Below are 15,904 nucleotides of genomic sequence, written 5' to 3' on the forward strand. Positions count from 1 at the left end.
AGCTCCTGGCTTCCTACAGAAATTTCTTTCTACTCCAGACACACTGCACCAACTGAAGTAATCCTCAAGTAGGATGTTCATAAATCCCCTGCACCCTCCCCGCAGCAAACGGCGTTGCTTTTCCCCAGAACGATGACAATTGTTAATTGGCACCATTCAGGAGGTAACATTTTCTTTGGGAAGGCCTTTCCTGCTTTAGGCAACCACATGTACTTTTGGCAAGGTCTCCAGACAAGCCCTGTTGGCAGCACACAGCCCTGTGCCTCGCTCGGAAAGACCGCACGAAAAACCAGCTCACTTTCCAGCTCCGATTCCAAGGCTTCGCAAACTTGGCAGGGCTGACAACCTAATCTGGCCTGGCTGCAGGAATAACTGATGCCTCCTAGGTAGCATCCCACAAACCTGCCCTGGAAATCCAACAGAAGGAGCCCTTTCAGCCTGCTCCGTGCCCGCTCCCAGCTCACCGACCTACCGCTCATTGCTCAGCGTCATCCTCGGAGGGTCCAGGTTGGGATTCTCCATGGACTCCATCTGGGGACAGCGTAGGAAGTAGTAGAGGGTGTGGAGGGCGTCAGGGGACCAGGAGATGGGCTGCTGCTGCCGGGTTTGCCGCACGGGGCTCATGCCGGGCCGGATGGTGTTCAGGCACTGCATGTGGTGCATGGCTCGCGAGACCAAATCGCCTGCGCGCACACACGGGGAGAAAACACAAAATCATCTCTTTGTTAGGCACCCACGGTACTTTCAGTCACGCTTCTTGAACAAATCAAAGCTCTCACAGCTCAGAGGAACGTTTGCTGTGTGCACAGAACCTCCTCCACAAAGGCAGAGGGTGTCCTGTCCCTCAAGGCTGCCACTCGGCAGCACTTTCTTTCAAATACCAAGTTATCAGCTAGAAAACATGAAGTGCAACACCTCTCAGTTACCACACATTCTTTACAGTGAGTTTGCTGGTTTACTGCTGGTGTTCTCCTCTTTCCACCGACAAATACCAAATTATTTTGCCAGCCTACTAAAACTACTGATGTCTTTGTAAAATGTCCTCTGCCCGACCTGGCAGTGACAGTTTCACAAGGCAAAGTCAGTAGCACCAATACTTCATTCTCCTTTTTTTAGGAGGTTGCTCCCATTTCTTCCAACTGGGTCATGCTGTTCTACCCTCCTGCCCAGACACTTGAGACAAATTAGTGACATTATGTTCAAGAGAGAAACCCCTTCTTTGAGGGGTCTGCTGCTCCCATTCTCACTCCAGCTGCAGGTTTCTCCAGAATGGCAAGACCTGACTCTCATATTAAAAAGCCAATCTTTTATCATGCTGGCTGTCTCAAACAGTGCCAGAAATCTGTCCCTTAGCATTACAAGAAGCTCAGTCCAGGGGGTCTCTGGGTTTCTCATTCCTCTTGGTTTTTGAACTAGAGCCAAGCTGTCTCTGTGTCGGAGCACGGTGGACCTGAGAAGGCCTCGACGAAGGTCACCTGGATCACACAGTTGCACTCAGAATTTTAGGACTGCAGATTTTTAAAAAGTTCCCAGAGCAATGACCCCAAAGCTGGTCTTTTTGCAATAAGCTTGCTTTAGGCACAACCCTGTTTAATCTCCTTGTGTTGTGGTGCATTACAAACTCCAAAAAGCCTTAAATGCTTCATCTTTGAGTAGTGTGATTACCAACCAGTGAGCTGAATTATTACTATACTTAGCTAGGATCTGTTTTTTCCTTGGGAGAATCTCTGCTGCTTTATGCTTCACAGTCCCCTCAAACTCTCACAGGAAGCATTGCTCTATTGTGTCCAAAAGTTACAATACTGGGAAAGGATGGAACTGAAATAGTCGCCCCATCACAAAGCTGGCTCCTGGGAAAGCAACCTGAGTTTAGCGGCGCCTCATATGCATTAGCAACACCTCCCTCTGAAATCCTTGGGAAGTTATTTCTTGTTCATTTATATCTAAAAGCAATACACTAAATTTGTTAGTCGGAAGCCCTGGGGTTCTACTGTTACACAGGAGAAAGCCCCACAAAACTACTGTATGTCTAAACATGACATTTTTAGTGATTCAGACCAACGGGGTATTAAAAATCTCAGCTTGCAGTCTAAAGCCCTGCCACTCCTTTGTTGTACAGCACATTCAGCTTTAAGGACCCACTTCAGAATAATAAAAAAATCCTTCTAACAACTCTGCCTTTCCACTTCAGTAGCTCCAGGATCCACACGTTTTACAAGAGCATCACGGATCCTCCAGCGCTGGTGCTAACAGAGAAGTCTGCATAGTTTATAGCAGAAATGCATCTGGAATTCAAATTTTCAGCTCAGAATAACGTTCCTTCTCCTTTGCACACTCACTCTATTTTTCTGGCAATGGGCAGCAACGTTTTAAAAAAATAAAAAAATTAAAAAAAAAAAAGGCAACTGTATCAGGAGAGCCATTCACTGGATGTACTGACCAAGTTGGCCAGGCAGGGATGAGGGAAGAGGGAGAGAGGAAGCTGTATTCAATCCCAGGCCCTTTGCTACAAATGTTCTCTTGTGTTCCAGGATAAATAGAGGTGTGTTGAAGGAATTTGAAAACCTCAAACTAAGGCAGGTTGCAAAATAAATGGTGAAACACACAAACTCCTTGCTGGCCCTGGCATTCATTAGCATTCAGATGGTGCAGGCTAAGAAAGTGATGCCAGCAGAAACGTTGCAAGGGGGAAAGTAGACCAGGAAAACACAAATCATTTTTGTTTACTTTAAAGGGGCTTTGTGAGTACTCTAGGAATGGAACATTTCATTTGGTCAGCTTTAGGAAAAAAAGGGGGTTGAACAAGTTTTTGTTACCAAAGCGCTCTCAGATTTTCTTTTTCCTTTGCTTTTTGTTTTTTAAGTAACCAAAAAGCTTTTCCTTGAATATCCCAGACATTTCCACTGCAGAAACACTAACAAAGAGAACCCTCTTTGCTGTCTTTGGGAGGTTTGCTGTGCTCCACAAATGCACAGGAGAGCCTCCAGAGGCATCCAGGAAAGAGCATCCAATTTTAGCTGGCGGTAACATCTCTACCAAAGGAAAAAAAAAAAAAAAAAAAAAAAAAAAAAAAAAAAAAAAAAAAAAAAAAAAAAAGAGGCACATCTCACACCTCTCCAGGTGAATTAGAGATTAAGCAGACTAATGAAACCAGCTGATTTTCATAAACAGCACCACCAGCAATTACATCTCACCCAACATTAAACGCTGCTCACGCTGCCAACAGCGGCAGCGCTCCTGCTGCCCCTCAGCAGTGGAGGAGGGATGGGCTCTGCTGCCCTGCTGGAGGAACCCCATGGTGGATTACAGGATTACATCCCAAACTCACTCAGTTCCGAGATGCTCCCGACGCAGGTGGCCAGCAGGGACTGCTCCAGGGTCCGCAGCTCCAGCTGCGCGTAGGCGTCGGCCCGGCCATCGCTGCACACGGAGCCGTCGTGGTAGGGGCTGAAGTAGGCAGGGAGGGACAGCACACCTGGGACAGAGCACACAGCACACCTCTTACAAACCAGCCTACACTTTGTGTGGAAATGCAGATCCCTCCAGGAGGGATACAGAACTTGCACCTTTCTCCGGGAATTTTTGAACGGTTCAAAGGAAATCAAACAGAGCTGTGAACACCGCTGGGATGGCTGAAACAGGCTCCAGGGAGTAAGGCTGGATGTTCCTACAGCCTTTAAGAGCTGGAAACAAATTGCAGTCGAGATAAAACTACATGAAAAGCTTTGGTTGAGTCTCTGCTCTTGTTTATACAACAACAGGGCCGCGCACGCAGGGCTTGCTGCTGAACAGCTGTATGCAGATCCCCAGATAGAAGGGCCTGATCTGGAGAGATGTGGAATATAGCCTGGAGTCCACCTCATCCCTGCAACCCTGCAAACAAAACCAGGGGCTGTGCCAGCCCTTTGAACCTGCCATGCAGTTTCAGGTGCTCAGACTGTGGTTTCTGCATGCTCACACCTCTGGATGCGCCGAGCGACGCCCAGCAGTTCTGAGGCTGCCTCAATTTTCATCTCTGTAAATGACCCCCTTGTGAGAGAGAGAGAGATTAGCAAGGTAATTTCACTGCACACTCGTGTTTACCACACACATCTCCTCTCCATCCAATGCACAGGAACTGGTTGCTCTGTGTGGCGCAGAGAAAAGGGGGAATGTGACCTCTGGAGTGGATGTGAGGCAGGGAGCAGGGTGTGTGTCAGAGCTGGGCTGGGAGAGTGATCTGCCCTGTCCAGTGACACCCTGGGGTAGATTTGGTGCCACTGCATCCACAAGGCAGGTGGAGTACAAAAAGCCACCTGCAGTCACTCAGCCATTGCTCCTGTGTCCTCACTACTGCCCCAATTTCTTTTACCTTTTTTTTTTTTTTTTTTTACAGATCCATCCCACAATTCCAGCAGCACCTCCTGGCCCAAATTTTCCCTGATACCAGACAAGGCCACTCAGAGCAGCCCGGACTGCCTGTGCTCTTAGCCTGCTGCATCCTGTATTTCTGATTTTTAACTTTGATCCACAGCAATACAGTTCAGCTCGGACCCACGTTTCCTTCCACCCTCACCTCCTGACCCTGGGTCAGGCTGGGATGTGGAGATCCTTTAGTCCCGTGGCAATGACCTCCTGTCACATAGGTGCTGGGTATTGTTGCCCAACAAAATCCTGCAGCTCATTGTGCAAGACCCTTTGTTTCTTTGTCTTGATGTTTTCTTTTGAGATTTTATGCTGGATTGATCTCTCCAACCCTTTTCACATCCTCTTCGCATCCTGCTTTGTGGCAAAGCCAAGGGCTGTATCAAAAACTTCCTGGACATGATGAGAATAAGGGAATGATTTATCCTGTTGTGCTTCTTCACTGTACATCACTGTTGGTTAATGGAGAACGCTCTGCCAATGCCCTCTTAACCTGAATAATTAGGAAGTTGAGGCTTTAAGAGCTACCAGAAGCCATGCATGCAAACTAGGAGAGCTTTGCTTTAAATACACTATACAGAGCCTAAGCCACTTCCTTTTCCATGCCAAAGCTATGAAAGGATGTTTTAGAGACATATGGATTGAATTTATGGCAGAGGGAGAATGAAAACAGACTGATTTGTCAAAACTTTCAAATAGAGGCACATAATTCTACAGGGGCGAAAACAGAAACTGGCAGCTCCACTGCTGAGCCCGGCAGAGGGAAAGAAGTGGGGCACATTTTCTCTGCCAGCCCCTTTCAGTTGGTTCTGTTTTCTAACAAGGAATTAAAAATAAAGATTTGCAGAACGCTTTGGCTCGCAAAAGGCAACAACATTTTCTCAGTTTTCCAGTTCACAGTTTGTCAGGTGATGCTTGGAAACAGGGAGGATTTATTTACCTTTGAAAAAATGACTCATCCAAGATAGCTGTGGACAAGATTTATGCTGTCACCTGCCTTGGCACAGCTGAGGAACATCCTTTAGGCACCAGAGAGGAATAAGGAACTCACCGAGACTTTGGCCATGTACCAAAGCCCAGTGATGCCACCGGGGATTTTCCCTGGGATCGGAGAGGGGAATGAATGATAAAGATTCCAAGGCTCCCCACGTCTGGCAGGTCTCCACAGGTACAAGCAGGCCTGGGAATGAGGACACACCTCCCAACACTGATTTTGGGACAGTGGGAAGCAAAACAGAAATGCACCCCACAACTATTCTATCTTGCAGCACCCTAATCTGGATTTCGTCTCTGATCCAATTCCAGTAACTCTGTAGAGTTGAAAAAGCATCCTTGTTGTTCCTCAGATCAGAAATTCAGGCACAAGGACATCTGCAGTTAAGCTTTGCCCAGTGATGTTTTAAGTAGGAACAAGACTTAATATTTAATACCAATTAAAACCCCCCTTTTTTGGTAACAGGCAAGTGCCTTGTGCTGATTATTTGTATCCCAAATTATGGTTCTTGCTCTCCTGCTTTCCAAATCATGGACTTTTCAGTCAAAAGGTATTACAATGGCATAAACCATGGGCAGTTTCTGTCTGGCATTCACATTCCTGCATTTTCATATTGGTGGCAACACTGGTTTTAATCGTGACTAGCAAGATATGCAAAACTGCAACTGAAATAAATCAATCCATGTCAGAACATTCTCAGTTTGATATTCACCTTTATTTCCTGATTTTCCAAACTGTGTTTTTCCCACAAAACAATGCAAAACAACACATAATTATTGTGCAGGAATGAACCACTTGGGCAGCATTTTTAATTAAGATTTTTAAGTACAGGATCCAAGCCCTGGTGGAGTTAAGGAGAGACTGTGAATTCAAGTGTGGCTTAGCTCAAATCTCAGGAGCAGCAGGAGCTCTCAAGTCACCTCTGGAATGGCCTGATTCTCAATTAAAGCATGGCTGGCTAACAATTTTTTCCTGATCTTTCCATAGCTTTTGAAACAGCAGCTGGAAATAAAGCCATATTTATTCTGCCTCAGTTAAATATGAAACCTGTTCACGAGCACTTGCTGCCAACGCTCTTAAAAGGCAGTCACGACTGGGTGAATTCCAGTTAAGCAGTTCCTTAAACTCAAATTATTCTGCTTGCCTAAAGAGTTTGAAATTGTTGTCCGTAATCTGATGCTTTTTAATAGCAACTGAAAATGTTTCCAGTCTGAGCAAGATCCAGGGAAAAGTCTGTTCACACTCCTGGACATCTTTCTGCTTTAAGAGGTGCAGCAGCTCTGCGGAGAGCTTTGGCTGTAACGTGATGGCTCCCCCGAGCAGGGCTGGGCAAAGCTCTTGTGTGGTTTCCAGCACATGCTGGAACACCTCTGCTCTGGAGACAGGCTGGGAGAGCTGGGAACGTTCAACCTGGAGAGGGGAAGGGTCCAGGGAGAACCGAGGGGCTCCAAGAGAGCTGGAGAGGGGCTTTGGAGAAGAGCATGGAGTGCCAGCATAAAGGAGAATGGCCTTAAACTGAAGGAGGGTGGGTTTAGATGAGATGTTGGGAATGAATTTTTTACTATAATGGTGGGAAGGCCATGGCATAGTTTCCCAGAGAAACTGTGGCTGCCCCATCCCTGGGAGTGTTCAAGGCCAGGTTTGACAGGATTTGGAGCAACCTGGTCTAGGGCCCTGCCCATGGAAAGGGGTTTGGAACTGTATTATCTTTAAAAGTCCCTTCCAAGCCAAACCACTGCCTGACTCTATGACTCCCCAAGGTGGGCAGTCAGTCCAGTTCCTCAAGAAGGACAATTCCTGTAAGGAACCCCAGCTCCATCTCTGAATGTCCTCATAATTCAGAGGCTGGCATCAAATTCTGTTCTTTTGCTCTCAAGATACAGGCAAATGCAGACCTTTGCCTGAATTTTGCTCTGAGATTGGATTGTTAGGCTTTCCAACTAGCCACAGCCCCTTCACACCTCACACCATTCACACGCCACGGTCGTGCACAGGGACTTGCCATCATTTTTACCTTGCTGTAATGGTTTTCTCTGGGCCTTCTCCAGTCTGGACCCTCGATGTTGGCAGACAGCTTCCTAGAGATTAACTCATCAGCCATTTGATGGCTTTCAAACACTTCTATGATGTCTAGAGGTTAAGATGGGGCCACTCACAAGTGGCAAAGGGCCAAGGAGTCTTGGCTGGAAAGCACTCGAATTCTGCTGTCTGGGATTCCTCATGGAAATTGCCCAGGGTACTGATTTCCTTATTTCAAAAATGCACTGGCTCTGCTCATGACAGATTAGGCAAAGAATCAGGAATATAATTAGGACAGGGATATACACCATAAACTACTGACAGGGAAAAACTGCTTTTTAAAAAAATAAACCTAGCAAAAGGCATGGGACAATACAATGTGCTATTTATACCTAAACACTTCTATAAAACAAATCAGAACAGTAGGAAAAAAAGCACGTATTTGGCCAAACCAATCAGAAAGCCCTTGGAAAATACAAAATCATCTCTATACGTTATAAATTGCTGCTAAAAGCCCCATGTGTGAAACCAGGAGTGCTGTGAGCATGCTTGAAAAAGGCATTAGGAAACCAAGCAGGAATCCCTATACCAGCGTGCTTTTGCAATGTTTGGCTTGGGATAAATTCTGCAAGAAACATTCCGGGGGGTGGGAAGGACGGCTGATCTCTGTGAACTGACATTTTGGAAGGCCCAAGTTCTGAGGGCGGACGGTGATGACCTGACTGCGCTGGAGTTGCCAAATCCCACCGCTTCCAGCGGAGCCGGGGGAAAGCTCAGCCAAGTGCAAGTGCAGCTCCCACATTGGAACGCGGCCATGACATGGGGGATGGCTGTCACCTTGCACAAAGTCCTGCCATTCCTCATGGCCAGGAGCATTCAAGGCTCTCCTTGTTTTCCCTGCCCCGTTCTCCCACACCACACAATGCCCCGCAGTTCCCTCTTGCCAATCAGTTCCCAGTGTGGAGCACCAGCGGGAATTCATGCCAGTTCTTGGAGCTCTGTTTTCTCCTTGCTGACCTACCGCTGCTAGGAAAGCTCAACCCCTCTTTATTTTATGAAATGAGATGGGATCATTTTGACAGAACATAAACAAATCCCTCCACAAAACAGCAACTAAAGTGTTCCTGATGGAGCTCCCTCAAAATTTAAACACATCAGGCTCTATAATCAACTGCAGCCATGCCGCAGATGATGAGAGGGGCTTGTGATCAAGGAACAATGCACCTAATTGCTCATATATAGGAAAAGAGCGTGGCTTCTGCTAGAAAGCAGGCAGGCATCTCTCCCAGTTTGTCAGCAGTAAGAAAAATCAAACACAGTTTCCTATATCTGCATCCACATTAAACAGTAATTCTGTAATTGGAAACAGGAGGAGAAGCAGAGGAGGGAGGAGCTGTAAGTGGAGGAGATTTTAAAATTTTCTGCAAGTGCTACGCTGGATCTCTTCATCAAAGAGCCGATGTCCTAAGGGGACACTTCTGGACACCTCAGAGACACACAGCCCTCAGTCTTGGTCTTACTGATCACAGAGACGATATTCTCTACAAATTAACAAAATACAGTTCTCCTGGACTTCAGGAATGTTATCAGAGAACAAGTTGCCTTCACGCTCACAGTCTTCCTGTAGCTCAGTGTCACCAGGCATTGCTTAAGTAAAGTACCAAAATAACCCAGGAGAGACTTATAAAGCACTCTCAAAATTCACTACCCCTTGCTCCTGGGGTGCAGGTCACTGCAGCAACTAGAAGTCTAAAAAGCAGGGAAAGCCACAGAGCCAGGGAAAGGGCAGGATCCTGTGGACTATCACTACAAATGCCTCCCAAGTCCTAGGAAACTCCCTGCGCTGTCTTCATCTCACACATTTTGCTTCCCTTTTGCTATGAAAATGATAGAATTGGACAAAGGTAGGAAGGATCTGTATTCTATTTTAATCCAGCTGTGATATATGGGCTTGCAAATGACTATAAATGTAGGAGAAAGGCCTTGGTTTAATGCAGAGTCAGAATTTACTGAGTCACTAATCCCACTTCCATATCCCTGTGGTCTTCTGGACAACCACTAACCTGGCCTGGCCCCAAGCACTTAATTGAACATAAGCACAAGGGAACATATCCTGGGCTTGCATTGTCATAACTGCCAGAAAACACAGCACAATGACCTTCCTCATTCCCATTTCCAAGACGGAGAAATGCAGGCAAAAGGAAGAGAACCAACCACAAAACTCCTGCACCAGAACCAGCACTTGGCAAAGCCCAAACCTCCCAGTTCAGATTCCCCGTATGAAACTGGCCAGCACAGAGCCATTGCTCCCTGTTCAAAATTCCCAGTTCAGATTCCCTGTATGAAACTGGCCAGCACAGAGCCATTGCTCCCTGTTCAAAATTCCCAGTTCAGATTCCCTGTATGAAACTGGCCAGCACAGAGCCATTGTTCCCACAACCCGGATCCAGAGACTGGAAATAAATGGAATAACTACATGGCTTTAAGTCTAGGTTTTTAGAATTATGCTTCCTGTTTTATATGTCTTAATAAAAGGCCTTTGGGGATATAATCTGTAAATATAAACTGTAAATGCTTCCTACTATTATTACTTCCTACAACTACTTCTGAAGAGGAGCGTGTGTGCTCAGATGTCAACAAGTACATCCTTAAAAGTCGGCTGATCATTTTGGAATTTTGTACATGTGATTTTCCAGGCACTGGCCCTTCTATGCAGGGCCCAAGGGCAGGCAAAGACCTGTGCTACACTGTAATATTAGTATTAAAAAATCCACCAATTATCAATAAATCCATCTTTCCAGGACTCCTATTTTCAGGATTCAATACAGCACACTAAAGAGAAAACTTCATACTGGACTAGAAATATCAATGAAAAATCAAAGTTTTATGAGGAGTGGTATAAACAGATTATGAACACTGTGAAAGAAATAGAAAACCAGGATCATGTGCCAAAAAATTACTATGGTCCAAGAGGCTGAAGACTTAGAATTCCCTACTTGTGTAAACCCTGACCAGTTTGATTAATCTCAGAGTCTCAGTCTGCTTATCTGGAAAATGAGGCTATTGCTTCATTCCTGGTAAGGGTGGTGTGACAGCAGCAATATTCTTGCTTCATTTCTCATCCTCAACTCACTCCTTCATGCTGTTCAACATTTAGCAGTGTCCCCATTTCCCATATGTGTCAATAGCACATTTTTTTGCCCCTTACCAACAGCCCTTTTTTCATTTACAAAGCCATTTTTACCTTCAATAAAGCTCCCCCAAGATGCAGCTACTTCTGAGATGAAAGGACAGATATTGTGACAATATTTAATTGCACCTCAGTGGCGCTTATGACATCAGAAGAGAAGCTTTACACAACTCTGAGAGGCTTGAGGAAAATAAAGTTATTTTAGCCCTGTAGAGATGTGAATGTGGATACAATACTGGACAATCAGAGCAGAAGTACCATAAGAATTATATAGAAATTATATATTTATATATATGCAAACTAAAAAAACAGGCTTTGTTTTTGAAACAGGGAGAGAGGTATGACAGGTAAGCAGTGGTAAGAGTCCTTTAGTGGCACTGCTCTGGGGATCAGAAAGCTTAGCAAGAACAGGGTCCTGTCTCCATTCCCCTGGAATTCTTTAGAAGTCTCCAATTTAGGTGCTTTTACAGTAAAACCAGCTTCCTTTGGTGCAAGCAGTGGGACTGCAGCAACTGCAGGCACCAGCTCGAGCCCTCATACCCCCCACAATACCCTCTTCTAATCCATTCCTTATTGTTCACTGTCCTTCCTGTAATCTGGCCTTTGAATCATGCCCAGTTCCCCAGATGTGCTCTGAGTAAGCTCTTTGTACATCCCATAATGACCTCTCTTTACTTGCCTTCAATTCTTCTATTTATACATCCCATGATCTGTATGCTTGCCAAACAAAGAGGATAGTAAATTTATATCCTCAGCCACTCCCAGTTCCTTTTCTTAGGGAATGTCAAGATGGAGAATCTGACCAGGGAAGTAGTCCAGAATAATCCAGTGCAATCCCTTCTAACATATTCCAGAGCAATTTTTTGGAAGAAATTACCCCTGCATGGCAGCTTCTTTATACAGGTGAGTCCTTGACCTGATAAAATCTACCCTCCTTAGCCTCTCCTGGCTGTTGCAAGCCATTAAAATCAGATTTCAGAAACCACGGTCACTTAATAATAAACATCAAGACTACAATTACATCAGTTAATGACCTAAAATTGATAATCAGAGTGTCATAAGAGCTGACTATTCTCAGTTTATTTTTAAAAAGCCAGGAGGAAATAGGAGCTCAGCAGTAACCAACTTACTGCTCCTGAAGGAATTTTTTAGGCAACTCAGGGCCTGTCTCCTTTAGCTGTCAGCAACAGCAGCTTGGGTTCTGTCCGGGTGAAATATGCATCTGTCACTCAATATGAAATTGAAATTTTATCTAAGAGAAACACAGTGCAGCGCTGAGCCCGTGAAGTCTGACCTCAGGAGGGCAAGGCTTGGAGGCTGCCCAGGATGAGCGCATTCCTACCCTGCCTGCAGACAAAAATGATTCAGGTTTGGAGTCACCGGCCAGACAGCACAAAACTCGGGGCGGTGCGCGGTGAACAGTTCAGGAGAAAAGAGACAGCACCATTGTACATTTGATACCTCCGGTTTAATCTTCAGTACTATTTCAGCACAGTGAATTGCTCACAGCAGCGTTTACGTGCATGAGTAATTCGTGAATCACAAGCTTTGTCATTTTTTACCCCAGCTCTGCCCGCAGCCCCATATCAGTGCAAGCTTTTGGGACAAGACAAAGGCAAAAAGCTTCACCATCCTGATAACAATGTTTGTGTTTGACAAGCACCATTAGGCAGGGTTTGCTCTCCAAGAGTATTTTGATAGCTCTACAGACCAGCTGCAGTTCTAGCCCAGGACAGAAGCTATGCCTCTCTTAATTTTCATTTCCTCAAACAAACACTTGGAAGTATTTGGCAGTTTTCCCCCTCAATACAGCTGATTAGTCTCTTACTAATGACAGTATTTTGCAACTTTCTGCTTCCTCACATCAAAGCATCCTGGAGATCTTGTCAACAATGACCAATTGTTTAGACACTCAGAAGTGAAGCAGAGGAATTCCAGTTACTCACCAACTGCTCAGTTTTACCCTCGATCTGCAACACTTAAGCCCGTTTCTCACATCGTGTGTGGCACTCAAGGACCATCTCATACCATCCACATTCATGCCTGGCTTCCTTCCATGACGTCTTGCTCTGGTTTCAGCACCTATTTTACTCCCTGCTTCTGCATCTGAATTCCTCTTTCTTGTCCCCCATCACCTCTTCATTGTCATCACACTTGCACTCACGGTCCAGCCTTTTCAAGGCTCCACACCAGTCCCAAACGAGAGCAACATCTATTTTTGAAAGTGCCCTTCAGGGGTGGCAACGCTGCAAGAATTTGGCAATATTTGTAAAGCTGGCAGGCAGGAAAAAAAAAAAAAAATTAACAAACCAAACCCAACTGTACTACAAGGCTCTGGCCTGTCTCACTATTGCACAAGTGCCAAGTGCATTTCAAAGTCTAAGTCTCTTGGTTGTAGCCATTTATAGTTTGTATAAAAAGCATAACTTGTACACTTCCATTAGAGCCTAAATATAACTGCCCTGAGCAAGTACTCGCTGCTCAAACAGGACCTCTTTGAATTTTGTTTCCAAAAGAATGTTGCTGCCACTATATTATTTATAGACATTTACATTAAGATCTGAATACTTGGTCAGGAAACCACTCTCATTAATGGATCCCCAACGTTGTTTTATAACTGAAGAAAATCAGTATTTTTATTTTAAAACAGCAAATTTTTTGCACAAGCATAAAAGGCAGCAGTTTTCAGGATGGTCATGGTTCTTTGAAGAATTTGGAAACACAACCACATGTTCTGGGTTTTTAACACAGCATCTGTGTAGGGGATGAAAATTAGAACCCCAATCTTGTATTTTATTTTAGAAATACACTTTAATATCTCTGTCACACCCGTGCAGCAGATCCATAATGGATTCAAGCATTCAGCCCAATTGATTTTGACAGCCTGCTGCTGTCTCAGGGCTTTCCTGCATGGGACTCCCAGTTACCCCATTTCATAGCATGCAATTATTTTCCTGACACTTACAACATTGTTATTTATAGAGGTGAAATGAAGAAGAAAAAAAACAACAAACATTTTTCATCATTTCAGGCAAAATTATGAAAAAACAGGGAAAATTGCCTCATGGCAGAAGAAGAAAATGAAATTAAATGAAAGAATTTTTTAGAGCAAGATCCTTTAATTGACAAAAAATTACAGAGCTGGAAAAAAAAGTCTTTATTTTAATGAACAATCACAGCATTACCTTTGTCCATAAAAGTTCTGTAGTCATTAAGGTACAAAACAAAATCCCTATATTCTATTTTGCTGGTTCTGTGTTGTTTTAAATTATGATTTTCTCTCTGAGGGCAAAGTGGAGCATCTCTACTGCTCCAAGGCAGAGATGCACAGCATGGAAGGACTTGAAAAGCAAAGGTCCATCCCACACAAATAACCCCATCCCACAGAAGTAATCACTTTTTGGATCCAGCTGTTTGCCTGCAACCACTATATCCCAGCAATATTAATAGCTTTGATTATTGCCAAGGGAAAAAAAGGCCTTGGAAGGCTTTTTAGATTTGTCATGGAATAAAGCAAAAGGCAGAACCATGGCAGAGGCAGATTTGGGGAGGCTCAACTGTCTAAGAATGCTTATTTCAGTTCTTTTCACCAAATTATTGAAGTGACAGCTCAAATAAGAGACTGTTCTGTTAAAAAAGGACAAGCTGGTAAAGGCTAAAACTGGGCTGCCCTGCAGCTCCACTTATGGGTGGGAACAGACAGGAATAGGAGATAGGGAACTTGGAACTGAAACAGAAACATATTTGGAGTTCAAACTGTACTTCAGCACAGTTTTTTCCCTAAAAGTAATACAACAATAACAACAGGGAAGGGAAAGGAGCACACAGAAGACTCAAAGAGGCTGGAAATACATACATGGAAGAAGGATGGTGCAAAAGGAACAGAAAAAAAACCCCCAAACTCTAAACATTCCCTGATGGAAGAAATCAGTGAAAGAATGGGAAACAGTCCTATAAATAAGAGACAATTCTGCGCCTTTACCTTGGAAATATTTTATTTTTCCTCAAAATTCTTGAGGAACGTGTGACACTCTCTATCCTTTAACCCCCAGTATCATTTGTCTCCCTTCCCCTCATCCCATTCCCTGAGAAGTGGCACAACAAACAAAGGGTGATTGAGCAGAGCTGGACATGCCTTGGCTCTGTGCTGATGGAACTTGATACCCACTGTAGCTGTGTGGGCAAAGTCACTGAGCTTCCAGTGCCCCTTCCCAGGCTAATTCAAGATCACCATAATAAGATAAAAAAATAAATGACTCAATTTTTTAACACACTGCTTTGAAACCTGAAGTTACTTGGGTTTGATTTGGGTTTTTTTGCTGTTTTGTAGTTCTTCAGGGCAGAATAATCAGACAAACAGAAAAAATGTTGCAGCCTCACTACCTATTTTCAAGATGATCTTCACCTTCCTGCCCTGCTCTTCCTAATAAATCACTGATTTACTGTTAGGGCCCTGCAGGCTCGACCATTGCTTCTTCATCTCAGTGGGAGCCAAATGATGATTGAGATGCCAATATATTAGGCTGGCCTGATTCAAAGCAGGGTAAGGAACAAAACATTTGTGCAGAGCGAAGATAAATGAATATAAATCAAGTGCTAAGCCATTTTCTGTGATGGATTAGCACCTTTCTTTGACCCAATAATGTCAAGGGGTCTCCATGCTGACAGGAACTAATGTGGAAATCTGTGCTGTGCAAAGCCAGGAGGAATCCTGATCTGCAGCTGCACTGCTCCTCTGTGTGCATTTTGCTCTCACTCAGGTGTGAGCAATCCATCTCCTCCATCTCCCCCTGGGAAATGTCACTACAGTGCCCACCAAAACTATCTCTAGAGTATAAAAGATTTCTTCCATTCTGACTTTCTGCCTGTAATCCCATTCTTATCAGTAAACCATCAGGGCACAGATGGTACCTAGGCAAGGATTGGATGGAAAAGCTTTCTCAGTATCTCACAGAATAGTCTGGGTCGGAAGGGATCAGCTCAAGGAATCATCTCATTCCAACCCCCTGCTGTGTTCATCTCCCACTGTCCCAGGTTGCTCCAAGCCCTGTCCAACCTGGCCTGGAAAAATTCCAGGGATGGGGCAGCCACAGCTTCTCTGGGCACCCTGTGCCAGGGCCTCAGCATCCTCACAGGGAAGATTTTTTCCCCAATATCCCATCTAACCCTGTCCTCTGTCAGTGTGAATCCATTTCCCCCCGTCCTGTCACTTCAAGCCCTTGTCCAAAGTCTCTCTCCTTTCTTGTAGGTCCCTCCAGGTACGGAGGTCACCCCAAGCCTTCTCCCTGGTATCTGGT

General features: G+C 44.7%; 1 protein-coding gene across 1 annotated transcript in view; it reads right to left on the reverse strand.

Moving 5' to 3' along the window:
* Positions 1-15,904, reverse strand: part of ABTB2 (ankyrin repeat and BTB domain containing 2) — a 112,217-nt gene that overhangs the window by 36,186 nt on the left and 60,127 nt on the right. Inside the window, exons 2-3 of the mRNA XM_041469598.1 lie at positions 3,329-3,475; positions 473-683 (exon numbers count right to left, since the gene is read on the reverse strand). Coding sequence (XP_041325532.1) covers positions 473-683; positions 3,329-3,475 — 358 coding nt within the window. The remainder of the gene's footprint in view (positions 1-472; positions 684-3,328; positions 3,476-15,904) is intronic.

This window comes from Pyrgilauda ruficollis, unplaced genomic scaffold (assembly GCF_017590135.1).
Source record: "Pyrgilauda ruficollis isolate IOZ18807 unplaced genomic scaffold, ASM1759013v1 scaffold237, whole genome shotgun sequence".
In the NCBI taxonomy this organism is placed as follows: Eukaryota; Metazoa; Chordata; class Aves; order Passeriformes; family Passeridae; genus Pyrgilauda; species Pyrgilauda ruficollis.